This window comes from Ovis canadensis, chromosome 2 (assembly GCF_042477335.2).
Source record: "Ovis canadensis isolate MfBH-ARS-UI-01 breed Bighorn chromosome 2, ARS-UI_OviCan_v2, whole genome shotgun sequence".
Lineage (NCBI taxonomy): Eukaryota > Metazoa > Chordata > Mammalia > Artiodactyla > Bovidae > Ovis > Ovis canadensis.
The window spans coordinates 252,849,803-252,875,864 of NC_091246.1; the positions used below are offsets into that span (position 1 = coordinate 252,849,803).

The 26,062-nt window shown below is 56.1% G+C and overlaps 1 protein-coding gene across 3 annotated transcripts in view; it reads left to right on the forward strand.

Annotated features, from left to right (window-relative positions):
- The window catches only part of UBR4 (ubiquitin protein ligase E3 component n-recognin 4), a 131,301-nt gene that overhangs the window by 104,062 nt on the left and 1,177 nt on the right, over positions 1–26,062 (forward strand). For all 3 annotated transcript variants that reach the window (XM_069579255.1, XM_069579258.1, XM_069579256.1), the window contains 17 exons: positions 452–649; positions 1,292–1,372; positions 5,520–5,607; positions 6,086–6,213; positions 7,101–7,208; positions 8,313–8,432; positions 9,146–9,336; positions 9,766–9,939; positions 10,543–10,642; positions 14,136–14,354; positions 15,129–15,242; positions 16,061–16,203; positions 16,563–16,688; positions 17,807–18,001; positions 20,360–20,584; positions 23,633–23,723; positions 24,477–24,639. In XM_069579255.1, coding sequence (XP_069435356.1) covers positions 452–649; positions 1,292–1,372; positions 5,520–5,607; positions 6,086–6,213; positions 7,101–7,208; positions 8,313–8,432; positions 9,146–9,336; positions 9,766–9,939; positions 10,543–10,642; positions 14,136–14,354; positions 15,129–15,242; positions 16,061–16,203; positions 16,563–16,688; positions 17,807–18,001; positions 20,360–20,584; positions 23,633–23,723; positions 24,477–24,639 — 2,464 coding nt within the window. The remainder of the gene's footprint in view (positions 1–451; positions 650–1,291; positions 1,373–5,519; positions 5,608–6,085; positions 6,214–7,100; positions 7,209–8,312; positions 8,433–9,145; positions 9,337–9,765; positions 9,940–10,542; positions 10,643–14,135; positions 14,355–15,128; positions 15,243–16,060; positions 16,204–16,562; positions 16,689–17,806; positions 18,002–20,359; positions 20,585–23,632; positions 23,724–24,476; positions 24,640–26,062) is intronic.

Genomic DNA, 26,062 nt, shown 5'->3' on the forward strand with positions numbered 1-26,062 from the left:
TCTCATCAGTTAATGATGAGAGACCGCTGAGTATCACGTGATACACAGAAGGCCGTTTTCTTGACCAGAGGGCCGCCAGTGACAGAGTCACCTGGCCCTGGGCTGGTTAGCGTCTCGTGGGACGAGCAGGAGGGGAGCCTCGTCCCCTCATGTCAGTGATCCAGCTTTCGTGGGGCACTCCTCATCTGCGTATTTGGTTAGGCTTTCTCTCTCCTAACCCACCCTTGAGTTTCAGAGAAGATGCCTGCTCTTTAAGGCTCTTTGAATTATGTTTGGGGTTTTTGAATCACCTCTGAGCTTCCTGCCCTTTTGTCTTTAAGTGTATAAGGGGCTGGGTGAGTCTGGTGTGCCTCCCTGGGTGTCTGTGAACGAGGCAGTGTGGTCTGAATGTGAGTGGTCTCTGTGCATGTGCTCATGCCCTCCCTTCTGCTTCCTTCTCTCTGTCCTTCAGGAAGAGAATGAAGTCACTGAGTTCTTCGTGACCCTGGAGAAGGACCCCCAGCAGGAAGACTTCTTACAGGGCAGAATGCCTGGGAACCCGTATAGCAGCAACGAGCCAGGCATCGGGCCCCTCATGCGGGACATAAAGAACAAGATCTGCCAGGACTGTGACTTGGTGGCTCTGCTGGAGGATGACAGCGGGATGGAGGTAATGAGCATAGCTCAGCCCCGCCGTGGTTAGGCTTCCTCTCCCTCAGGGGCTGGGCAGCCCTGGGCGTCTTTAAATGCCGCTCCAGGATTCCCGCCTGCCTGCCTCACCTGTAAAGGGCTCTTCCTGCTGCCTGGTGTGTGGTAATGAGCAGATGGCTGTAGCTTGTTAGGGCACAGGCTTTCGTCGTTCTTGCTGCTGTGGCAGAGGCCTCCAGTGAGTCCAAGCTAACCAAGCTCCCCAGATACTGGCAAATTAGCCCCAGCGCAGGTTCTGGCCCTGTACCTGGTACCTTCTGGCAGACGACACTGGGATCTGCTGTTACCACATACATGGTGAAAAACGCGTTGGGTGAAATGGAGAAAGCTGCCCCTTTTGGTGCTGAGCTGAAATGGACTTGGGATAGAAGGTGCTCAGCAGGGCCTTTAAGCCAGGGAGTCCATGGTTTGGGTTAAGGCTATTTGGAACCCCTGAAATTGTGCACAAAATTGTGTGTGATGTGCACACACGTGCATTTTTTAGAGAGGGAGAGTCAGTAGGTCCGTGATGCATAGACAATGATCGGTAAAGCACCCTTTGATCTTAAAATGTGCTTGCATGACGATTCTTTGGAATAACGTCCTCGTCTTCTTTTCCGTTCAGCTTCTAGTGAACAATAAAATCATTAGTCTGGACCTCCCTGTGGCTGAGGTTTACAAGAAGGTCTGGTGTACCACAAACGAGGTGCGTGCTCGTTTCCTCGCCTGCGGTGTGGGTTGGCTTCCAGACGTGGTAGCGGTCGCGTGGCTAGCTTGCAGCAGCACTGAGGACCTGAGCTTCCTGGGCGTGTTAGTGTGGGAAAAGCCGCCGCCTTGTCCTCCTCGTGGGGCCGCCGCCTGGGGAAGGGCGAGGAGCTGCAGGAAGGGGCGAGCAGCCCTGGCTTCGCAGCCGGGCGGCCAGCAGAGTGAGGAAGCCCTGTGACGGGGAGCGCCTGCTGTTGGGTTCCCTTTCCATGTGGGCACCGAGGTTGAGTCTCAGCTTTCGATGGACTTGCCCACCTTTCAGAACATGTTCCAGCGTGGCGTCGAATAGCATGGTTTCTGTTTTACCAACTGGGGATTGAGACTCAAAAGGCAGTTGTTTTGAAGGAGTGAGAACGGGAAATGAAGGGAGCACAGCACGTTGGCCCTTCCGGCCCCTCAGTTCTGTCTGTCCGATCAGAACAGTCAGATGGTCCTCTTCCCCTCTCCTGCCTCTTTTCTTGGTCTCATCTCTATTTCCTGTCTCGCTCCTCTCCTTTTCTTTCTTCCCTTTTTTTCTATTAGGGAGATATTTAATAAATGAATCATCTAATTGAATTACAGCAAACTAGTGTACCAGTGAAGTACAGTGAACTTTTCTGTCGTTAGTCTCGAATATTTCTGTGGAGTCTGAAAAGCTAAATTGGTAGTTACTAACAGTATGTTTTTTGGGCTCCAAAATCACTGCAGATGGTGACTGCAGCCATGAAATTAAAAGACGCTTACTCCTTGGAAGAAGAGTTATAACCAACCTAGATAGCATATTGAAAAGCAGAGACATTACTTTGCCAACAGAGGTCCGTCTAGTCAAGCTATGGTTTTTCCAGTGGTCATGTATGGATGTGAGAGTTGGACTGTGAAGAAGGCTGAGCTCTGAAGAATTGATGCTTTTGAACTGTGGTGTTGGAGAAGACTCTTGAGAGTCCCTTGGACTGCAAGGAGATCCAACCAGTCCATCCTAAAGGAGATCAGTTCTGAATATTCACTGGAAGGACTGATGCTAAAGCTTGAAACTCCATTGGCCACCTGATGCGAAGAGCTGACTCATTGGAAAAGACTCTGATGCTGGGAGGGATTGGGGGCAGGAGGAGAAGGGGACGACAGAGGATGAGATGGCTGGATGGCATCACTGACTTGATGGACGTGAGTCTGAGTGAACTCCTGGAGTTGGTGATGGACAGGGAGGCCTGGCGTGCTGCGATTCATGGGGTCGCAAAGAGTCAGACACGACTGAGCGACTGAACTGAACTGAACAGTACATTTTGGCCTTCCATTTGTTACATACTTGTACTTTGTTCTGTTCTCCCACTGTGCTGGGAATCCTGGTCATTGTGTATTGTTGGTCTACTGCCCGTTGAGTGGATATAGCACAGATAAATACACAGAAGACTTCTCCATCCACTGCATCTTGCCACTGACATTTCAGCCTCAAAACAGAATGGTGCAGGTTTAGTCCCTGATGCACATAAAAATTAAGACCAAGCTTCTACGGGCACCCTTGTAAATGGTGGTATCGGACCCAAAGAATACGCATGGGCAGCCTCCCATTTTGAACCAGGAGGCAGAAGTTGGGGATCATTTGTTTCTCATGTTAATGCTTCATCCACCAAGGGTTTCTTGTGGCGAAGTCCAGAGTTGGGAGCAGCCTTTCACCCTGGCTTTCATGAGTTTCTCTCCTTACTTCCCCCTTATTTCCTGATAAATAGCCCACCTCTCCAGCCGCTCACCAGGGCCTGTGTCCCATGTCCTTCTCTTTCTGTCCATGGTCTGTGGCTGTTCCCTCTCTTAGTTCTCACTGGGCTTCCACAGCTAGATACGCTCTGAGGCCTGGCCCGACAAGTTCTTTCCCTCCAAGATTTTCTCTCCTGAGGCTGAGCATGGCTTAGCGACAGGCAGCATGGATTAGTGTGGTACCTGCTCACCCTTAATTTCCTGGAGTGTGACTTCAGTCCCCCGTTTCTCACCTCCAAAATGAGGGTAACTCCTAAGAGTGTATAGGCTGGAGTGCCTAGTCAGTACCTGGCGGATAGTAAAGTCTCATGATCCCTCAGTTCAGGAAGGTTGCTGTTATCTTGTAATTCAAGACTTATTTCCAATCATTCTATCAAGTTGTAGGTTTTAGCTTGAGATTTGCTTGAATCCAGTCCTTACTGTATGGTTATATGGAGCTCTCAGGATCTCCATAGGCAAAGATGGATGTATTCTGTTTTCTTGTTTTGATTTCTGAGACTTGAGTCAAAGCCTTTTGATCTTACTGACTTCCCTTGACCTGATTCTTTGAGTAGTGGTCCCTGTTGATTAGAGAGATTTTATAATTCTGAAGGAGGCATAGGCTTGGAATCAGTACCTGGCTTATAGCTGAATGCCTTTGAACAAGCTGTGTAACCTTGTGTAAAAGGATAATATGAAGTGCCTAATTAGTGTAGGGCTTGCGTGGGTGTCTACTTGCTAAGCTGCTTCAGTCATGTCCAGTTCTTTGTGAACCTATGGATTGCAGCCTGCCAGACTCCGCTGTCCGTGGGATTCTCCAGGCAAGAATACTGGAGTGGGTATATACCATGCCCTCCTCCAGGGGACCTTCCTGACCCAGGGATTGAACCCTGTCTCATGTCTCCTGCTTTGGCAGGCAGGTTCTTTACCACTAGCGCCACCTCGGAAGCCTTAGCATAGGGCTTCAGTTCAGTTCAGTCGCTCAGTCGTGTCTGACTCTTTGCGACCCCATGAACCACAGCACGCCAGGCCTCCCTGTCCATCACCAGCTCCCGGAGTTCACTCAGACTCATGTCCATCACATTGATGATGCCATCCATGAATCTCATCCTCTGTCGTCCCCTTCTCCTCCTGCCCCCAATCCCTCCCAGCATCAGAGTCTTTTTCCAGGGAGTCAACTCTTCGCATGAGGTGGCCAAAGTACTGGAGTTTCACCTTTAGCATCAGTCCTTCCAAAGAACACCCAGGACTGATTACCTTTAGAATGGACTGGTTGGATCTCCTTGCAGTCCAAGGGACTCTCAAGAGTCTTCTCCAACACCACAGTTCAAAAGCATCAGTTCTTCGGCGCTCAGCTTTCTTCACAGTCCAACTCTCACATCCATACATGACCACTGGATAAACCATAGCCTTGACTAGACGGATCTTTGTTGGCAAAGTAATGTCTTTGCTTTTCAACATGCTATCTAGGTTGGTCATAACTTTCCTTCCAGGAAGTAAGCGTCTTTTAATTTCATGGCTGCAGTCACCATCTGCGGTGATTTTGGAGCCCCCCAAAATAAAGTCTGACACTGTTTCCACTGTTTCCCCATCTATTTCCCATGAAGTGATGGGACCAGATGCCATGATCTTCGTTTTCTAAATGTTGAGCTTTAAGCCAGCTTTTTCACTCTCCCCTTTCACTTTCATCAAGAGGCTTTTTAGTTCTCTTCACTTTCTGCCATAAGGGTGGTGTCATCTGCATATCTGAGGTTATTGATATTTCTCCCAGAAATCTTGATTCCAGCTTGTGCTTCCTCCAGCCCAGCATTTCTCATGATGTACTCTGCATAGAAGTTAAATAAGCAGGGTGACAATATACAGCCTTGACGTACTCCTTTTCCTATTTGGAACCAGTCTGTTGTTCCATGTCCTGTTCTAACTGTTGCTTCCTGACCTGCATATAGGTTTCTGAAGAGGCAGGTCAGGTGGTCTGGTATTCCCATCTCTTTCAGTATTTTCCACAGTTTATTGTGATCCACACAGTCAAAGGCTTTGGCATAGTCAATAAAGCAGAAATAGATGTTTTTCTGGGGCAACACAGAGTAAAACAATAAATCACAGTTGTTAACAGCTATTATATGTATTTAATGAAACTAAATGAAGTAGTGTCTATAAAGTGCTTTACACAATTCTAGGCTTATGGTAGACCCTACATAAAATGAGCTTCCTTTCCCCTGAGTTGTAGGGCATTAGGATTCTATATTCTGTGGTTAAGACCTCACGAAGAATTGGAGTTGTCTATACTGCTGAAGTGTTCGTTAAATTAAGCAGACCAGGTGTTGGGTCCTTTGCATTTTCTGGGCCTGTTTACAAGTCTTTCTCCAACCTCCTCCTCTTAGGGAGAGCCCATGAGGATTGTTTATCGGATGCGGGGGCTGCTGGGCGATGCCACCGAGGAGTTTATCGAGTCCCTGGACTCCACCACAGGTACAGCCTCCCGCAGACGCTGCTGCACATCGGGTCTGAGGTTTGGGACCAGTGGCAGTTCACATTCTGAGGCTTCAGGGGTATTCGGAGCAGGTACTCTAGGAATTCTCTTCAGAAGTGGGGGCATTGTTTCTTCTTTGAGGAAGAATACAGTCATTTACAGCCTCGTTTGGATACCTCTGGTATTGAGGGTGGGTGGGAACTTAGGGAGGAAATGAAATTAGCACCAAAGAAGCTCAGGATTATTTATTTAGGGCTTTTTTTAAAGGTGGTTGTAGTGCTTATATTTTCACATATTTGAATAAGCAATTTTAATTAACTTGAAATTAAAAAAAAAGAGCCATCAGGAGCAAGACAGTGTAGTTTAATACCCGATACTGGCCCCCTTTATTGGAAAAGAGGAGCTGTCACCTGGACGAGGGCTGCGCTTTATTCCGGGCTTCACCTCCGTTTCCGCTTGGCTTTCCTTCTCTCTCAGATGAAGAAGAGGATGAAGAAGAAGTGTACAAGATGGCTGGTGTGATGGCCCAGTGTGGGGGCCTGGAGTGCATGCTTAACAGACTGGCAGGGATCAAAGATTTCAAGCAGGGACGCCATCTTCTAACGGTGAGTCGGAGGCAGCAAGACAGGACCAGCCCTCCTCTTCTGGAGGGGCCCCCGTGGACAGGCCGGCCGCTGCCATTTAACCCTAGGGGGCAGCATGGTGCCGTGGACCGGTGCCTGCCAGGGACCAACCTGGCCGTTGCCCGGGCCCTCCATGCCTCAGGGCCCTTCCCCCAGGGCTCTCTTCCTGGCCACTCCTCCGGAACACCAGTGTGAGAGCAAGCCTTCTGCTCGCTTCTGCAGTCCCCTGTGGACACCAGCGTCCAGCTGTCTGTCCACCCAGAACTGCACTTGTGGCAGTCATCCCTCACGTTCTCATTGTTGAAGTGGATTTTGTGAGTAACTAATTGGAAGGATTTTGTCTGGTCATCCATCCAGCTGTCTCGTGAGAAGCAGGCGATTCTAAAGGCACCTTGCATCTTGCACTATTATTTTCCGCCTCCAGGGGACGTGAGAATGTACATTAATTATTATACGCGTGCCTTAGATGAGATACCTGGTTCAGAGCTCCCGTGGGTCACGAGCTTTAGGATCTTTTTGTTTACTGTCAGTTCAGGGTCTGAGTTAGTACTGGAGTTTCGCCCAGGGCAACCAAGCATCGCCTATTCCACTAGGAATTGGTGTCACTGCCCTGTCTGAGAGGGGTAGAGACAGACCCAGCCCATGGGAGCTACTGCTGGAGAACTCTGCCGTCTAAGTGCCAGCCCGATAGGCGACCCCAGCCGCCGTGTCGTGTCGCCCTCAAGAAACCTCACCCTCCTGTGTATTTCAGGAGTGTCTGCTGGTGGTGGCACGGCCCCTCTGCCCTTCTTAGGGTATCTCTTTCCCGCTTGTCCCCACCCCTTCATCGTTGGGTGCTCTCACGGGTTCCGACTGGCTTCTCTTGTCAGGTGCTGCTGAAGTTGTTCAGTTACTGCGTGAAGGTGAAAGTCAACCGGCAGCAGCTGGTCAAGCTGGAGATGAACACCTTGAACGTCATGCTGGGGACCCTCAACCTGGTAGAGTGCGGGCTGCAGAAGCTGAGGGATAAGCAGGGGTGGGGGAAGACATCCCACCCTGCCCCAGATGATACGGATTGGTGACCTTTGCAAACGTGGCATCTGTCTGACCGATGGGCACAGAGGCTTGAATTATGCAGGCTGCCCCTTGTCCCCCTGCTGGCTCACCCCTGCTGCCGCCACAGCACACAGGAGCATCCTTGCTTCTTTCCTGAACTCAGAAGCAGGAGGAAGTTAGTCCCTGCAGCAGTCCTGACTGCACCCCAGTGGAAAATTGGTGCCATTCACCTTAGGGAGACCAGAAAGAAACCACACACACACGCAGTGACACACATACGCAGCGACGCCCGCACACACACACACACACACACACACACACACGGGGCAACCAGAAAGAAACCACACACACACCACACACACACACGCAGCAACACACACATTCACATGCACACACACACACACCCCCCCACACACACACAGCAACACACACATTCACATGCACACGCGCGCGCACACACACATACACACACACACACTTGGGGTGACCAGAAAGACACCACACACACCCGTAGCGACATACCCACACACACGCAGTGACACACACGCACGTGCACACACACACTTGGGGTGACCAGAAAGACACCACACACACACGCAGCGACACACGCGCACGCGCACACACGCACTTGGGGCGACCAGAAGGACACCACACACACACACACGCAGCGACGCGCGCACGCGCACACACACGCACTTGGGGCGACCAGAAGGACACCACACACACGCAGCGACACGCGTGCACGCGCACACACACGCACTTGGGGCGACCAGAAGGACACCACACACACGCAGCGACACGCGCGCACGCGCACGCACTTGGGGCGACCAGAAGGACACCACAACGTTGTCTCCACCGTCCTCAGAAACACACACTGTGTCTGTCTCCCCACGCATGCCCATGCACGCGCACACACATGCACACACATGCGTGCGAGGTGGGTGCACAGCTTGTCTGAGCACGAGGCCGTGAAGAGCGCCCTGGAGGAGGGGCCCCGTTAGCGGGGCGTGGCCGTGGCCGCTGCATGTGACTGGCCCCTCCCGCAGGCGCTGGTGGCGGAGCAGGAGAGCAAGGACAGTGGTGGTGCCGCGGTGGCCGAGCAGGTGCTGAGCATCATGGAGGTCATCCTGGACGAGTCCAACGCCGAGCCCCTGAGCGAGGACAAGGTGGGTGGGGCCGGTCTGTCCATCCACAGGCACCGTCTCGTTGCCAGCCACCGGCTTACCTGGGTCTAGCTGTGTCAGCCAGGAGCTATTGAACCTTCGCAGCTGGTAGGAATGGCAGCCATTCCTGATGGTGACGTCATTGCATCGAAGCCTGAAGTCCACGGATTCAGAGGAAACAAAGCGGCTGGTCCAGCTGATTGACAGGGGCCTTAGTGCAGTGCCTCATTTCACAGTTGAGGATGCTCCAGGCCTAGAGAAATGAAGTGAGCCGTTTGGTATCATACAGTTGGTATCATAATGTATAGTTAGACGCCTAGAACTCAGGTCTCCAACTCCCAGTTCAGTTTCTCTCCACTTGGTGCACCTGTACGTTCCCGTGGTCTTGTTGGTGCTGACGTTTTGGCTAGAGCTAGGACCAAATGAATACCAGGGAGCCTGCATTGTCTGGGGGAAGGGAAAGCCTGTGTTGGTGTATTTTGACCACCTGTATGGGAATATTTGACCACTAATAATAGAACCAGCGCTGAAACTTAGAAACCAATTTTTGAGGTGGAGCTCACACTGTTGATTATTCCCAGGAAGTGCTGAGACACTGCTCTTCTGAGGCTACTTCTGGGGGCTCTGATGGAAGTGGATAACCTTTCAGGGCCAGCTGTTGGCTGCAGCCAAAGTCCCGGCCGTATTAACAGGCCTTCCATCCTTTCTTCTTGTAGGGCAACCTCCTCCTGACGGGCGACAAAGATCAGCTTGTGATGCTGTTGGACCAGATCAACAGCACCTTCGTCCGCTCCAACCCTAGCGTGCTCCAGGGCCTGCTTCGCATCATCCCGTACCTTTCTTTCGGGGAGGTAGAGAAAATGCAGATCTTGGTGGAGCGGTTCAAACCCTACTGCAGCTTTGATAAGTACGTGGCTTAGATTCAGACAGCTAACTGAGAGTTGCCGGGAAAGCCCTGAACCAGTTCTGGGAGACTAAGGAAGAATCACCTGAGTTTCTGTTAGACTTTTGTGTACCAGTCTGGCCTTCTAGGGGATTGGCCTAACTGGGGAGGCAGAAAGTGAAAATATATTGTGTTAAAGCAGCAGCTGGTGAGGCAGAGAAGGCGAGCTGGTTGGAGGGACTCAGGTGTGTAAAAGCAGAGAACGGGAGAGAAGGTTGGGAATTCGGGGAGCGTGGCAGGGAAGAGGCAGCATGGCAGGAGGCAGGTGGGAAGGTCTTCTGTTAGGCTCAGGAGTTGGGGCTGTAGGGCTTCGAGGCCTGTGAGCCAGGAGGATGACATGATCGGCTTCTGTTACTCCTTTCGCACTCTGAGGGCCTTCGCTCTTTCCTCCAGGTATGATGAAGATCACAGTGGCGACGATAAGGTCTTCCTGGACTGCTTCTGTAAAATTGCAGCTGGCATCAAGAACAACAGTAATGGACATCAACTGAAGGACCTGATTCTGCAGAAGGGAATCACCCAGAGTGCCCTGGACTACATGAAAAAGCACATCCCCAGTGCCAAGAAGTAAGCAGCACGCCCACCTCCCCTCTCCTGCTTCCTTCTCTCCTCCGTCATCTGGGCATCCCTCAGCCTTCCTCGGGGTCGCCCTCTCCTTCTGGTGACCATGCAGCCCTTGGGGCTGTGGGAAAGGATGGCAGTTTGTTGGCTTGTATTTCAAGTACTCATTTCTTTTTTAAAGACTTTTTATTTGGCTGTGCTGGGTGTTAGCTGCAGTGTGCAAGATCTTTAGTTGCTGCATGTGGGATCTAGCTCCCTGACCAGGGGTCGAACCTGGGCTTCTGCTCGGGGAGCTTAGCGCCTTAGCCGCTGGCCCGTCAGGGAAGCCCCTCAGGCACTGACTTCTCCCTGGTTCTCAGCTGGGCTGGGTGGTCTGCTATGACTCTTGGGCCCCCTGCTCGGGGAGCTCAGTGTCTTAGCCGCTGGCCCGTCAGGGAAGCCCCTCAGGCACTTACTTCTCCCGGGTTCTCAGCTGGGCTGGGTGGTCTGCTGTGACTCCTGACGGTATGCTTAAGGTGTGGTCACGTCTAAACAAGCCAGAGTCACCGGCCGGTTTCTGGGCGGCCTTTGCCTCTCTGGCCTGCTCATGAGCCTCTCTCTGCTTTGCAGTCTGGATGCTGACGTCTGGAAAAAGTTTTTATCTCGCCCAGCCCTGCCGTTCATCTTGAGGCTTCTTCGGGGGCTGGCCATCCAGCACCCTGCCACCCAGGTGAGTGGCCAACATGCACGGGGCCTTATTCTGGAGCAGGACATGGCGTGTGAGGGAACCACACCCTCTCTGCTCATCTCCCACGACTGAGTGAAGGTGACCGCCTCGATTAGCCTTCAGCTGGGAACTGCCCTAATGTATGAGAGTCCCAGAGTAGATGGACTCTCAGAAGTCACCTGGCTCATCTCTCTGTGTGCAGAGAAGATTAAGTTACATTTGTGTTTTCCTCATTCAGCTCATTCTTACGTGGGCCTTCGTTACCTCCTGGCTCAGCTGAGCAGCGTTTGTGAGGGTGTGGCTGGCCAGGGGGGTGAAAGCTGACTCCTGGCCACAGCCCCCGGGACGTCTGTAACACCATCACCGCCAGCTTCTGCTCTGTGCTGGCAGCCAGAAGCTCGGTTCGTAGGGAGGCGCACCCTGTGCGCCGTGTTGCTCATTCCTGATAGTCACTGGGTCGAGATACCTGTTACTCTCACAGATAGTAATTGACCCAGACAGGTGGCCAGTCTGGATCACTTTAGTTAGCCTATTATTTTGAGATAACTAGATTCAGGTGCAGTTGTTGAGAACTATCAGAGACGTCACGTGCCGCCTCTACTTAGCTTCTCTCAGTACCGCATCTTGCAAAACCGTAGCAAGTCGTCACAGCCCGGGCGTCGGCGTCCACGCCGCCACCGCAGGGCTCCCTCCTGTGGCCCTTCCCAGCCGCACCCACCTCTCCGGGCAGCCGCCGGCCTGGCCCCCATCTCCCTAGATCTGTCCTGTCTAGAATGCTGAGCACAGAGCGGGATTAAGCAGCGTGTGGCTTTGGCCTTTGTCACTCAGCACAGCTGTCTGGCGTTCATCCTGACTGCCGTGTGTGCCAGGGGTCTGTTGCTTCTCGTTACTGAGTAGTCCCCGGTGCGGACGCCCCGTGACCTGTTTACCCGTCACCAACTAAAGGGTCGTTGCCATTTTGAGGCAATTGTGAATACAGTGGGCTGGCTTCATGTGCAGGCTTTCGTGTGAGTAAGTGTTCATTTCTCTGGGTTAAGTGCCCAGGACTGCAGCTCCATCGGCTTGCGTAGCGGTTGCATTATTTTATTCTACAGGTAGCTGCCAGACTGTTGTCTGGAGGGGCTGCGCTGCTCTGCCCGCCCCTCGGCAGGGTCTCAGCGGCCCTGCTCTATCGATCCTCGCCAGCATCTGGGGCTGCACTGCTCTTTGTTTCAGCCATGCCGACAGACGGAGGGCGGCGTATCATGATCTAATCTGTGTTTCTCTGGCGGCTGGTGATGCTCCCTGCGCGTCTTTCCAGGCCTCCATCCATCTTCAGGACGAGCATTTCCGTATTTTTGCCCCGCTTCTAGTAGCAGCGTCTGTTTTTTGTTGTTGGGTTTTGAGAGTCCTCAGGGCTGCCTTTTTGTTGTGTTGTTTCCACATTCTCATTTAGTGATGTTTTCTGAAAACTCATTCTAAAAATGTGGTTAATTGGCCACAACAAAGATCTTCCATACGTCTCGCTCAAATAGTCATTGGTTTCAACTTTTCTTCAGTTCAGTAGTAATAGTCATAATCAGTGCATCTTTATGGATAATTCTTCCTGCATAATCGTTTCCACCGTTTTCCTCGCATCTTTGTAGCATCGTTATTTTGAATGTGGATAAATCAAGGGATAGAATTGTAATTTGACCAGTGGCAACACGTTGACTTGGGAACTCTGGTCAGTGGGTTCCAGGCTTATTCTTAAGTTACTAATTGGATTCTTTTTTAAAGTAAGGCTTCATCTAGGTAGATGCTTGGCATTCCTGCTCTTGACCACTCACTTTTCTTCCACCACGAGTGTGTGTAGTGCCTGTCATGTACCTGAGCTGTGCTAGGCTGAAGCAGTGTTAGCAAAAGAAACATTCCCTGTGTGAGTCCTCCAGAGCTTGCTCTCTGGTGGAAGATAGAGCCCAGGACATAGGGTATCAGAGCAAATACCGGTATCAGAGGTAAATATGTAGTGGGGAAGGGGTCAAAGGAAAGGGGATTTCTAAGAGGAGAATATAATGCCTGCAAAGGCTCAGAGGTGAGAGAGCTAGAAACGTTCCAGGAACTGAGAGCAGTTCCAGTTGGGGGAGGCCTGGCAAGAGTTGGCGCTGGAGACATCAGCGTGGGTCCACATCGCGTTCCCCAAGGAGAGCAGTGTGTGGTGCCTCCCAAGGGTGGTGCCCCTGGCTGTTCCCTGGAGGACGAATGGCAGGGCGGTGATGTGGGGGCGGGAAGGACAGTTTATCAGAGGCTGGATGAGAGCCCCTGGCGGCTGAGCTCCGGTTAGTGAGGTGGACAGTGAATGGATTCCACGGAGATCTGGGGGGCAGAGTAAATGGGGTTTGGAGATTGACTGCATGTGGGCAGTGAAGCAGCTGGGTGAATCAGGAACTCTGCTCAGTGTCTGGACTGGGCAGCGGGGGGTGGGGGTGCCATTGAAATTGACGAGAACTCTGGGGTTTGGAAGCGAGTGAAGGGAGGGGAGTCCGTGACGCTGGATTATTAGTGTGCGGTCTGCCCTCCTGACCAGAGTGTAAGCTTCAGGCGGGCAGGGGCATCGCGTGCGTGGGTGTGCACGCACACTTGCACAGCAGACAGCCCGCATGTACCATTCAGTAGGCTGTTCAGCTACGAGCTCAGCCTTCAGAGTTGTTGAGACATGAGCTAACGTCGTTGTGCTGAAGAACAAAGTGGACACGTGCGTACCTGCTGTGAAGCTCGATTGATGAGCTAGTGACTCGAGTGGATTGCTGAACTTCCATGTCACAGGTTGACTTAGATTTCAGTTGAGTGTCGGCTCTGTAGTGATTGGTGACCTGGGGAGTGCCAAGGCCTCACAGCGAGCAGACCCGTCTGCCCTTGGCGGGGCGACGCGCTCACACCCCTGTGGGGAGTGGGCTGCTGCCGCGTAGCAGCTGCCAGCGTTGTTAAGCCCGGGGTCTTTCGGTTTGCGTTTGTTTCTAGGCTCTTTCTCTTTCCTACTCCCACGTGTGCTTGTGCGTCTGGAATACTCCAGTTGAGAAAACGCCTGTGCTCCTGGGTTTGGTGGGCCTGGGGGCCCGGATGCAGCACGCAGCACAGCCCCCGTCAGCGGCGGGGCCAGCCCTCCTTGGTGCGGTTGCTGAGTTCACCGCTGAGGCCTTGTCAGATGCCGCTTCTCTGGAGCGTCTGACCTGAGCCCCGTTCACGTTTGCTGTGCTGGGTGCTTTACCTGATTTAGTCGTCACAGCGACCCTGGCCTGCCCCCATTTTGTAGGTGGGGGTATCGAGGACTGCAGAGCGTGGTGACTGCTCGGGTCGGTGGCAGAGTCTAGCCTCCATGTCCAAATCTCTCGAAGCGTAAGATCAAAGGATCCGATGGAAACCAAGCAGACGGCGTGAGACTGAGCACATCGTGCTTGTTCTTCTCCAACCTTGAAGCTCCTGAGGAGAACACTTGCCTGTGTACTTGGCCGTCAGCTCTCTGGTCCTGTCTTGGCAGGTTCTGATTGGAACCGACTCCATCACAAGCCTGCACAAACTGGAGCAGGTGTCCAGCGACGAGGGCATCGGGACCCTGGCCGAGAACCTGCTGGAGGCGTTGCGGGAGCACCCGGATGTGAATAGGAAGATCGACGCGGCCCGCAGGGAGACCCGGGCCGAGAAGAAGCGCCTGGCCATGGCCATGCGGCAGAAGGCGCTGGGCACGCTGGGCATGACGGTACCGCGCGCCCGGGCCCCGCCTGTTGACGGGGGCTCTAGGAGCCGGGGTTGGGTGTGCTGAAGATGCGGCTGGGGGGTGGGGCGCCGTGCCGGACGCTTTGCTTAGAGATGTGGCTCTCAGTGCTCTGCACTGTGCTGCAGAGGCCAGACGGCTCAGATTTACAGCGACTTTAGAGACGGGGATGGCCGTTGTAAGATGTGGTGTAAGCCCCCGTGCGGGTCTGTGAGGTTGACATTGTACCCATTTTTCAGATGAACTCGTTGGGGCTGAGAGGTGCAGTAAGCAGGCCAAGGCTCATAGCTAATACGCGGCTGGTGGGCGTTTGAACCCAGGTCTGGGTGACACAGGGGCTCTGGGCTCTCCTCACTGCCCCCTTGGAGGAGGCTGCAACCCTGTGAGGCTGTCTCCAGCCGGCGAATTCTGTCAGCAGATTTAAAACTCTCGTGGGAACAGTAAATGAATCATGCGCTGCAGCCCTCAGCAGCCGAGGCCTGGTCTTGCTGGCACAAAGAGGGGGCCTTTTTGGTGGCAGGCGGCCACTGGCTAGGGTTCCAGCCGGATGGTTTCCTCTGCTTCCCTGGTTCCTGTGGGGAGAGAAGAGCAGGCGGATCTGGGTTTGCACCCTCATTAGAAGCCACGCGAAGAGGTTTCCTTTCAGTACAGCTGTCCTTTCCCCGTATATGGAGGGTCAGCGTGTGCCCGCGTGTCCTGGGCCCGTGGGGAGGGTGGGCGGCAGCCCTGTCTGACCCGCCCCCTGGGCCCCCCTTGCAGACCAACGAGAAGGGCCAGGTGGTGACGAAGACGGCACTGCTGAAGCAGATGGAGGAGCTGATCGAGGAGCCTGGCCTCACATGCTGCATCTGCAGGGAGGGCTACAAGTTCCAGGTGTGCTGCCGGGCCCCGCCGGGGCTCACGCCTGAGGACCAGCCGTCCTCTTCAGAGGCGGCAGGCAGACTGATCTGAACCGTCCGCAGCAGCACCGCTCATTGAGTCAGGCCCTGTGCCCAGAGCCTTTATGTCAGCTGAGTAACTTTATCTTTAAACGTGTAATGAAGAGCCCTCATCTGTGGATGAGAAAACAGTACCCGTAGCAAAGGCAGAGTTCTAGGCCAGTTCAGAGCCGGGGCTGTTAAAAGACACCATGCTGCCCCTGTTCAGGTAACCTGGCAAGAAGGTCAGGACCTCAGCTTTCTCGGCGCCACCAGACTCGCTTTACCGCCCGGGAGCAGAGCAGCAGGTGGCCAGTTTGCTGCCCTGAGGCCTCAGGGGTGCCCTTTTCCTCTCCAGCTCGAGTTGACTTCCTCGCTCCCCAGCCTGCTGACTGGCAGGCAGCCAGGGCTCAAGGCCCGTAAGTCCCGGGGTGACACAGGCTCCGTGGGGCTTTCTGGTCAGTTTTGAAAAACAAGCGACTTACCAGGAAGGGAGGTGAATGCAGCAAAAAGGAAAGGACGCTCCGTGTTGCCTTTCTGCCTCTCTGTCCGCACAGCACCCACCTTATTTCGGTCACTCCCCACAGCCCTCATCTCACCGGGGCAGTGCCCCGCCGAGTGCTGACCAAGTGACTGCAGGGCTGACTGTCCCATGCTAGTGAGCGCAGCCCCTCGTAGGCATACAGCCCCGGGGTTCCCTCTGCTCTGCTTCCCCTCCTTCCAGAGCCTGCCGTGGAGCTTCTCACCTCTCTTCCTCTTTCCTTGTCCTTGCAGCCCACTAAGGTCCTGGGCATTTACACCTTCACCAAGCGGGTGGCCTTGGAAGAGATGGAGAACAAGCCCCGGAAGCAGCAGGGCTACAGCACCGTGTCCCACTTCAACATCGTGCATTACGATTGCCACCTGGCGGCCGTCAGGTGGGCCTGCTCCCTGGGGGACAGCCCCCACAGGCCCCCCCACGTGTACTTCTTCCCAGACCTGGGGCCTTCACGCAGCAGGCAGCTTGCGGGAGGCCCCGGCCTGGGAGGGGCTGGGGCTGCCAGCCCTGAAGTTTTAATTCTGTTCCTTAGGCTTTGGGAAGTAGGGTGTCCCGCCTTTAGCCTTATAGGCCCCAGAACCATTCCTGGGAAAATGCACTTGACTTTTGGCCCAGGGCTGGTGAGAGCAGGCTTGCCTACCGGAGGCTGTGGGGCCGGCATTCACCATCTTGTGGTCACAAGTGGCTGCTCCTTTGCAGAGTCGGTAGTCACTTGTCCCTGCTCTCCTCCCAATCCAGGCTGGCTCGAGGCCGGGAAGAGTGGGAAAGCGCCGCCCTGCAGAACGCCAACACCAAGTGCAACGGGCTCCTTCCAGTCTGGGGGCCCCACGTCCCCGAGTCAGCTTTTGCCACCTGCCTGGCGAGGTGAGTGTGGAGCATGGGGCGTGGTCGGAAAGAGGAGGTCGGGACCTCCCTGGTGGTCCAGTGGTTACGGTCTGTGCTTTCACTGCCAAGGGCACAGGTTCAGTCCCTGGTTGGGGTACAGAGATCCCACACGCTGTGTGGTGTGGCCAAAAAAAGGTGGAGGGGGTTTCCCAGGAGATGGAGAAAGATCAGCCATCAGCTCAGCCCTGTCATCGGAGACCCACGTCCATCCTTACTTGCTCACGGGAGCTGCCTGGAGCAGGGGTGACTCTGCTGGGAGGACCCTGCATCCTCAGCGCTTGGGCCCCGGGAGGAATCTCTGGTTTTCTGCTGCCTGCCCTTCTTTCCTGATCTTAGGACTCAAGACACAGGATCCCTGACTTGATCCTCGAGGCCAGAATTTCCCAGAGTTGACTTCCGTTCCTCTGAGGTTTAAATAATGAAAATAGCTTAACAGCTCGGGGAACATTGGTCTCCTTTCAAAGCTGCTCTTGTCCTAAAATCCAGAGTGGAGCAGCAGAGCCCTCTTTGAGGTCCTCGTCCCTTAAACAGGTGCCTAGGACAGTGGTGCGCATCCTGAGTCCTGTTGTTGAGCTCAGGGACCAGGCACTCGGCAGTGATGATGATGCAGGTCCCACTGGGCCACATTGAGCTGCTGTCCGTGTGTCAGAAACCCAGGCCCAGAGCTGGTCGGGCAGAGCCCAGGGAGGTGGTGAGGTGCATTAATGCAGAGAAGCCTTTTTTCTTCTTCATGGAGGTTCTTCATGGATGATCCTTATGGATAGATCACCTTGGCAGGGTGGATAAGCCGTACTTTGCTTCTTCCGAAATGTACTTCCAGTTGTGGGCACAGTACGTTCTGTGACGTTAGTCTATCAAGGAGTGGGTCCCCAGACCAGTGCGTTCTCATCACAGCTTGGAGAACGTCTCATTTAGTGAGAGCAGAAATGAAAGGGCGCCGTGCTCGTGCCCCAGCCCTGCCCCGTTCTCTACTCTCCCTGTTGTTCCCTGTCCGTCGCGTAACCTTTGCACCCATCCGGCCAGCGGGGGCTCTGCCTTCCCAGCGGGTCTTCGCCGTGAAGCTGGCTTCCACTTCGCCCTCTGTCCCCTTCTCCCAGGCACAACACTTACCTCCAGGAGTGCACGGGCCAGCGGGAGCCCACGTACCAGCTCAACATCCATGACATCAAGCTGCTCTTCTTGCGCTTTGCCATGGAGCAGTCCTTCAGCGCGGACACGGGCGGGGGCGGCCGGGAGAGCAACATCCACCTGATCCCGTACATCGTGCACACCGTGCTCTACGTGCTGAACACGTGCGTACCCGGCCCGGGCCCTGGTGCGCCGGAGTCTGTTCCAGAACTAGCGCTGGACCCCAGGCAGCTTTATTGAAGTAGGAACGTTTGCCTCTTTGGAGTCACTCAGGAGGAAGTGGTAGACACAGCTTTCTCCAGAGCAGTCTCAAATCCCGCCGAGGGCCGCATCCTAGGATTGGCCTTGGGCCAGAGCGGGAGCAGGGAGCGGGAGAGGCCAGACTGTCAAAGCTTCTGCTTCAGCATAGCCCCAGCTTGCAAGACTGTTCCCTTGGGTGGGGGGCCCTGGGTCAGGGCCAGAGCAGACAGGCTGTTCCCGGTGAGGTGTCGCGGCTGGAGGGCAGGACCATGGGCTGGTATCCGTAAGTGCAGACTGGACTTGCTGCCCGTTTCCAGTGAGTGAGGCTCTGGCGACTGTGCGGGGAGAGGGCTTGTTTATCTGGGGAGGTCGGCTGAGGAGAAAGGTAGCCCAGGAAGTAACCCAGGTGCCCTCCCCCGTGTGTATACTGGGAGCAGTTAGGTATCCCTGGGAGGGCAGAGAGTGGTCAGTCGTTCTGTCTTGCTTTCAGAAGCCAGCTGAGAGATGGAATGTGCTCAGCTCCTCGATTAGACTGACATGGTTTCACGCCTTTGGGCCCCGTCTTCTAGTGAGAGTCTCCCGTCCATGGGGCAGGTGCTGACAGGTGGGGGGCTGAGTCCAGCCCACCCGCGGCAGCTGCACTCAGTTTAGGCAGCAGAGCCATTGTGCTCTCGCCCTTCCTGGTCTCCAGCAGAGTGATCTTCTCCTTCCCTCCCATTTCCCCGTGAGGTAGAAGGCTGCTCTGGAGACGGCATTGTTAGAGAGGCGCTGGCGGCTCTCCACCCATCATGACCTCAGCCGCTCAGCTGTTTAGACCGAGGAACCAGCCTGTGTTGTTGACAGCCTGAGCGTTCCCACCGCCCTCGTGGTGCCTCGGGCCCGAGCAGTGCTCCCTGCCCGGGCCGTGGGCCTCTGAGGGGCCCTTGTCTCTTCTTGGCAGCCATGAGGTGGCAGGGGCTGCCCCGTTCTCTGGGGAGGCCGCGTGCTTTGCCTGGTGGAACAGAGCCCGTGGCCTCAGGCGTCTCTGCATGTCCCACGCCAGATGCACGTAACTCATGCTCCGGCCCCTTAGCTGGGGACAGGGTGCCCTGTGTCCCGTTGTCTCGGTTACTGAGGGCTGAGCCGGCAGCCACACGGAGAGGTCTTGCTGCCTTCCTTCACCGGCTCACGGCGTGTGAGCTTGGTCAGGGGGGCTGGTTGGACAGGGTTCACCACCTTTGTATATGAAGGCGAGCGTGTCGCACGCACCACGAGCCGGTGGAGTTGAGCGGGCCCTGCAGTGGCACGAAGCTTCTGGTTCCCGATTCTGAGTCTGGTGGCCCCACCTGTCCCACCACGTTCCATCCGTGGAGCGGAAGAGGGCGTGCTGTCCCCGCCCCATGCAGTGTCCGCCAGTACCATCTGCAGACCTGGTGGCCTTGCATGCGTGCCCACTAGCGTGGTGGTTCTGTTTCTCTCCACAAAGTTAGGCCAGGGTGGCAAGCACTCCGGGTGTGAGAGCTCCATCCCGCTCGAAAGGGGAGAGTGGCCTCCCAGGGCCCACCAGTGGGTTGCAGAAGCTTCCTGGCCGAGAGAGTGGGGATCCACGCTGGGGAGGCCGGGCCAGGCGGCCTGGTCAGAGACCGGTCCCTCCCTTAACACGAGGTGGTAGCTGTCCCCCGGGTTGTCGCGAGGATCAAACGCGATAATCTCCGCATGCACCTGGTGGTGAGGTTGATGATCACCATTGCTACTGCAGTTCAGACAGGCACCGGAGCGAGAGGCAGGGCTCGCTGGAAGAATCTAGTCTAACGAAGGAGACGGGGCAGGAGAGCCTTAAGAGAGCGAACCAGAGCAGCCTAGGAGAGACGCCGGGGGCAAATGCCGATTGCACAGTTAGCTGTGCTGAGACTCGTGGGGTCGGGGGCTGTGGGCTGTGAGCTCAGTCAGAGACTCCAAACCGGTGACTTGAGTCACGTCACCTCACCCCCCAGGCCTTCAGATACCCTGGTAAAGAGGTGCTGGCTGTCACCTTCCAGGGTCATCAGAACACTGAGATGGTAGAGGGTTTGTGAAGGTGCTGGTCACATGCATATTGGAGTTGTGTGGAGCTGGACTGGAGGTGGGGGCAAGGAGGATGCTGCTGTGCAGGACTTGAGGGGCGGGCTGCTCTGCTTGGAGAGGGGTGGGAGGGGCCGCCCGTTCAGGAAGCTTCCCAGCGGGACGCCGAGCGCACCACCCTCGCCCCTCCTGCGGCTCGGGCCTGCGTCTGCCCCGCTCTCAGGGTGTCCCTTTTCTTCCAGAACCCGAGCAACGTCCCGAGAGGAGAAGAACCTCCAGGGCTTTCTGGAGCAGCCCAAGGAGAAGTGGGTGGAGAGTGCCTTCGAAGTGGACGGGCCCCACTATTTCACCGTCCTGGCCCTGCACGTCCTGCCCCCAGAGAAGTGGCGAGCTGTCCGTGTGGAAATCCTGCGGAGGCTGCTGGTGACCTCTCAGGCCCGGGCAGTGTCTCCAGGCGGAGCCACCAGGTTGGTACTCGCTTTGGGAAGCATCTGCTTGGGAGATTGTTGCCTGGGCTCTGAAACCCATTCTGGAGGAATGTCAGGTGCTGAGAGGAGGCAGCTCGTTAGCCTTTGGTTGACCCTGACCCCTGTCAGACTGTCTCACCGAGAGTCTCGGCCTGATGGCAGGCAGGTGCCGGCTGCCTCTGGGGCAGGTGTTCAGCCTCTAGAAGTGGAGCTGGGCTCACCTCTGGGAAATTCCTCAGGGAGGAAGCCAGCCAGGCACCACGTGAAGCCTCTCAGGAGAAGAGTTCGGGCCGGCGGGCGGCTGGGACAGGCAGCCCGGTTTTCTGCAGCTTGCCATTCCTGGCTTGAACTAGCCAAGCCTCAGGGCCGCGTTCGGGGAGCTTCTTTTCTGACATTGAGAACGTGCCATCTCTCTCCTTGCTCACAGTCCTCTCCCATCTCCCCTGCCCTGCCCACGAGCCTGTCCTCTGTCTCTGCTACTGGACACCTCTCGAAGAAGGGGGGCATTTCAGGAAGGAAGCGGTCTTCATTTTCCTGACCCTGTGCTGTGATTTGGGTCATCAGGGAGGTGTCTTGAGGGAAACAGCTGCAAATGCTAACAGGGATTGTTGGGCCTGCATGGATTGCCGCACGCCAAGGGGGCCCCCTGACACGGCGCTCGGCCCGGGGTGGCCCCAGCCATCTGCACACTCAGGCTGCAGAGCAGGGTGTGGGTTGGTGGCTTGCTTCTGCCCTTTGAAGGAAACCTGCTTCGCTTTGGGGAGTATCTAGGCTTCAGGGGGACATTTCCAACAGGGCATAGAGGAGGAGCTTTTAGGCCCCAGTGGCGACACACCGAGTAGAAACAGCCATGGGCCTGAGTTTGCGTACCTGGTGTCTCCACCTCCGTCAGGTCCGATTCATCACATCGCTAGCTGTGGGCACCTCAGGGCCCAGAGGGCACCTTGGAGCTCTGCTGGTGGATCCAGCCTGCCCCGGCCTCTGTCAGAGTCCTGCCCAGCCCCTGCACCCATTCCAGACCAAGCACTTCCCAGGGTTTCCCAAGAGCCCGAAGCATTAATAGTTAGCTCGCTTTGTTGTTGTTCAAGGATCACTCAGGAATCCTAGCCCGTAGTTTGCTCCTAGGAATCAGAAAGTTAGATGTGGGAGGTACTGAGTTGTGGATAAGCAGGCTCGGCCTGCGTCCATAGCGCAGAGTGGCCGTTCACTGGGCACAGGCCCTCGGTGACAGGTGTGAAATTCAAGCCCATAGGAGCTGTGCAGCTTTCACTTAGGAGACTAGAATTCATTACGTCCCAGGCAGTTAAGGAAAAGCCGATTTGGTCACAGCTTAATTAGGAAATCCAGTGTGAGCTGGCTCATGAGTTGCCATTTTCTCTGTAGCAGTTTAGTCACCTTCACTAATGAGCCTTAAATAATTAAGTCAGGCAGGGCCACCCCGGATTCCTGCCACCGAAGCAGAAGAGCAGCACAGGCAGGGCGTGGGGGCGTGAGCGGGGTGGCGGGGCCGCAGGACTCCCCCAAGAGGGCTCGAGGGCCCCTGGAGGGCGGGGCAGTGCTGCCCAGTGGCTTCATGCTGAGTCCATTGTGGAGGGAGGCGGCAGATACACAGAATCTGGGAATTTGCATGAAGCTGCTTTCTCCTGAGGGTTTCACATTCAGGAAAGAGAGTCTTCTGCGAGTGTTTAAGCCTGGGACGCTCCTAGACGTCCGTCAGAGCCTCCCCTGTTGCCGTCTGCCAGCACGCAGACCTGTGGGGAGAGAGCTCTTGCCCTGCCTCCAGGCCCACCCCGCAGCAGGCCTCCCTTTAGACCCGGCGTGTGCAGGCCCTGTGGGAGGGGAGGAGGTGGGCGCTCTGGAGACGCTGAGGGTGGCGGGGGTACAGGTAGCGTGCTTTAGCAAGCAGAGCCGTCTGCCACGGCTCTTTTACTCTGGTTAACAGCTGAAGCATTTCCTGAGTGTAGGTGTGGCTGGCCGTCCTGTGCCGGTTAGTCCCTGCTCGCGAGGCCCGCATGGACGGTGTGCGTTCAGCCTCTTAAATGAGTAACGCCTGTGCTTGCTGTATGAGCCCAGCATTTATAAACACCTGTGCGTATAAACACCTGCACGCACACACATTCTAGTACTAAGTCTGGTCCCTTTGGCTGCAGGCTCTGTTTCAAGGGGTAGAATCCCCATGACAAGGGTTTCTCTGAGGGTTTCTCTAGCCTTTCCAGACAACACCTACCCTAGATCTTGGGTCGTAGACACCGAACCCTGGCACCGGCACCTCACCCCCTGTGCAGAGAGGACTGGCCTTCCTGGGCTTCACGGTGGCTGTGCCTTCTGGAACCATCCTGAGGCCCAGAGCGTCTGCCGAGGAGGTGGTGACAGTGCTGCCACAGCAGCCCCGGGCCTTCCTGGCTGGCCTCTAAGCCTGAACTGAATCACTGGATTGGGTGACAGCGATGCAGCTCGGGAGCCCAGGGGCGTGGCGAGCAGCTCGGGAGCACGCTGGGATTTAGGGGGTGTCGGGTGTTTGCAGCTCCCTTCCCAGGCATCACTGCTGCTCAAAACCAGCTTTCCCCCAGCCTCTGTTTTTCAACACGGCACGTGGTTGACAAGTTACTGTGTGTGGCTAGTTGAGGCAAAATTCTCCTGGTGGGAACGTAAGGACTGAGGCGGAGCCTTTGTTTCTTCCCTCACTTGCTCGATCCCGTCAAGTTTGAGTGTGTGTGTGGGGCTGAACCCGGGGAAGCGTGGGCTCCGCCTCGTCTCTTGGGGGCAGTAGCCTGTTGGCCGCCGTGCTGCAGCCCCTCTCCCCTTGTCCCCCTCTCCCCGACTCGGCAGGGTCACGGCTGAGGTGCCGTGCACGGGGCATCTTGTGAGGTGAATGAGTCACGGGCCCCAGCGCCTCAGGAGCTCTGGCCCCGGCTACTTTCCTTCGAGAAGATGGCTGAGGGGGCTGGACTGAGGGGGCATGACCCCCAGGGTCCTGCCCTGCTCGCAGAGCGCTGGGCTCTCTCCTTGCGAGTCTCCTCCCGGGTCTGAGACTCGACTCTCTTCCAGGCTGACAGACAAGGCATTGAAGGACTACTCAGCGTATCGCTCTTCCCTTCTCTTTTGGGCCCTCGTCGATCTCATTTACAACATGTTTAAGGTAAGGCGGCCCCTGGGAGCCTGGCTGGGCTTGGCAGGCACGTGGACGTCTGCGTGGCGGCTCTGGCCCTGCCTTGGCACCGGCTCCGCTAGCTCCCCCGAGAAGTAGGCTGCGCCCGCCCGACGTGGGGAGGGTCTGCAGTGGCCTAGACCCCGCTCGTGACTGCGCTCGTCTCCACGGCCATTCCGCTCCTGCGGCCCCGTCTGCTGCTGCTGCAGATCCTCTTCTTCAGACAGGTGCCCCCGCCCCCACCGTCACCCCCATCGCCACCGTGTAGTGGTTGCTGTCGTCCCTTTCTTGGACCAAGTCCATTGCCTGGTATGGGTGTGACTTATTCCAGCCCAGCTTATATTAGCTTGGCCAGAAAGTTTGTTCCGTGAGATAGTGCGGAAAAGCCCGCATGAACTTTCGGTCAACCTCATAATGGGGTCCCTCCCCTCTGCCTTGAGAGAGGGGGTTTATGGCTGGCTCCTTCCATCCTCTGAGGGAAACAGCTCGGTTAAAGCGTGCTGGCAAGCCCCTCTGCTGGGGACGCGCAGGTGTGAGAGGAGAGAGCGTGTGCCTGTCGCGGCTCATAGGTTCCCAGGACTCCTGCCTCAGGGGGCTGCGAGAGGAGTGGCCGGAAGCGGTGTTGCTCCTGGAAGCAGAATGCATCCCCTAGGGAGAACGTGGGTATGGCGGGAGGACGCGCTTCCTCCCTCCTCGCCTGGGGCCCCGCTGACCGCCCGGCCCGTCTCCTGCTGCTGCTTGTAGAAGGTGCCGACCAGCAACACGGAGGGAGGCTGGTCCTGCTCTCTGGCCGAGTACATCCGCCACAACGACATGCCCATCCACGAGGCGGCCGACAAGGCCCTGAAGGCCTTCCAGGAGGAGTTCATGCCGGTGGAGACCTTCTCGGAGTTCCTCGACGCCGCCGGTCAGTGTCAAGGGTTTTCATCTTCACAGACCGTGGTGGGGGGCTGGCCGTCGCTTTCATCTTCATACGCGGGGAAAACAGGCGAGAAGCAGCCTGTGGGCCACCACCACGAGGTCCGGGAGAGGTGTCTACCTGCCAGGCCACCGGCTAACAAGGTGCAGCCGTGACGTGGGGCTCAGTTCAGCCCAGGCACTGTGTTCATCGCACATGTGCTTCCCCAGTACGCAGGGCAGCCGGTGTGAGGTGGAGCCGTGGTTACCCCATTTTACAGGTGGGATAACGGAGGCTTTGATGGTTGAACAGGTTCCCAGTGGGAATGCCTGGAAAAGTCACTAGAGCCCCTTTGGCTTCCTGACTGTTTACAGCAGTTCACAGAATTAACATGGAGCCTGCCTGTCTTCCTCCTGCCTCTTGGGGATCCAGACATCATGTGTCACAGCTGCCCCCTGGGGAGGTGTGGGCGATACCAACTCTGATTCCTAAGATCAGTAGTATGGAAGGAGAGCAGAGAGCGTCTCTGCTCGTAGGCGCAGGGCAGCACCGTGACCTGCCATCCCACGAGATGTCCTCAGACAGGTCCTCACCCCGCTGGGAAAACTGAAGTGCAGTGTTGTCTCCGGTGTACAGGTTCTGTGGGCAACAAACCTGCCATCCTAATTGCAAGCATTAAAACTTGTCTGATTTCCTGACGCAGCAGGTGACAGGAGGAGGAGGGGCCTTGGGCTGGTGCTGAGGAAACCCACCTGGAATGAAGGCCCCGCGCCCCCTGAGGCTGTGGGCACGGCCGGCCTTTGTACAGTGGGGCTCCCTGAGCCAGAGCGCAGGGCTGTGCCTGCCTCACTCCTGTGAGCTGGTTCCCTTTCTGCCTGGCATTTATAATGGGAATCTTGTCAAGTGTAAGAGCCGGAAAAACATCTGCCCGCGCTGCCCTGTCGCGCGCAGGCCTCCGCCGGCATTCGCCAGGCTGTCTTCCGGGAGGGAAACGCTCGAGCGTTGGAGGGTGCTCTGTGGGAATCCCTCTCTCCGCCCGCATGCAGTTCCCCCCGCCCTGGCCCGCCTTCCGGGTCGCCCGTCTGTCGAAGTGGCCCTGGGAGAGCCCTGCTGGGCGCGCCTCTGCGGGTCTGCTGCCCCCCAGTCGTCTGGTCACCAGGGCTTGGCGCTGCTCGCCTCCATTTCTTTGTTAACTTCACGCGATGCTCTCAGGAGAGTCTTTTCAGCCTAGATACTTCACCTTGGCTGCACTTTCGCTCTTCGTCGGGAATCAGCCCTGACCGAGAGCAGGTGGCCTTGTGTCTGTGTCCTTAGGACCCAGCGCCGTGCCTGTTGTCCAGGGGTCTGGGGAGCATCTGCAGAATGGCAGCATGAATGGCAATCTGAGCCAGAGGAGGAGGGGGTGGACACGGGAAGGAGGGGCTTCGTGTCA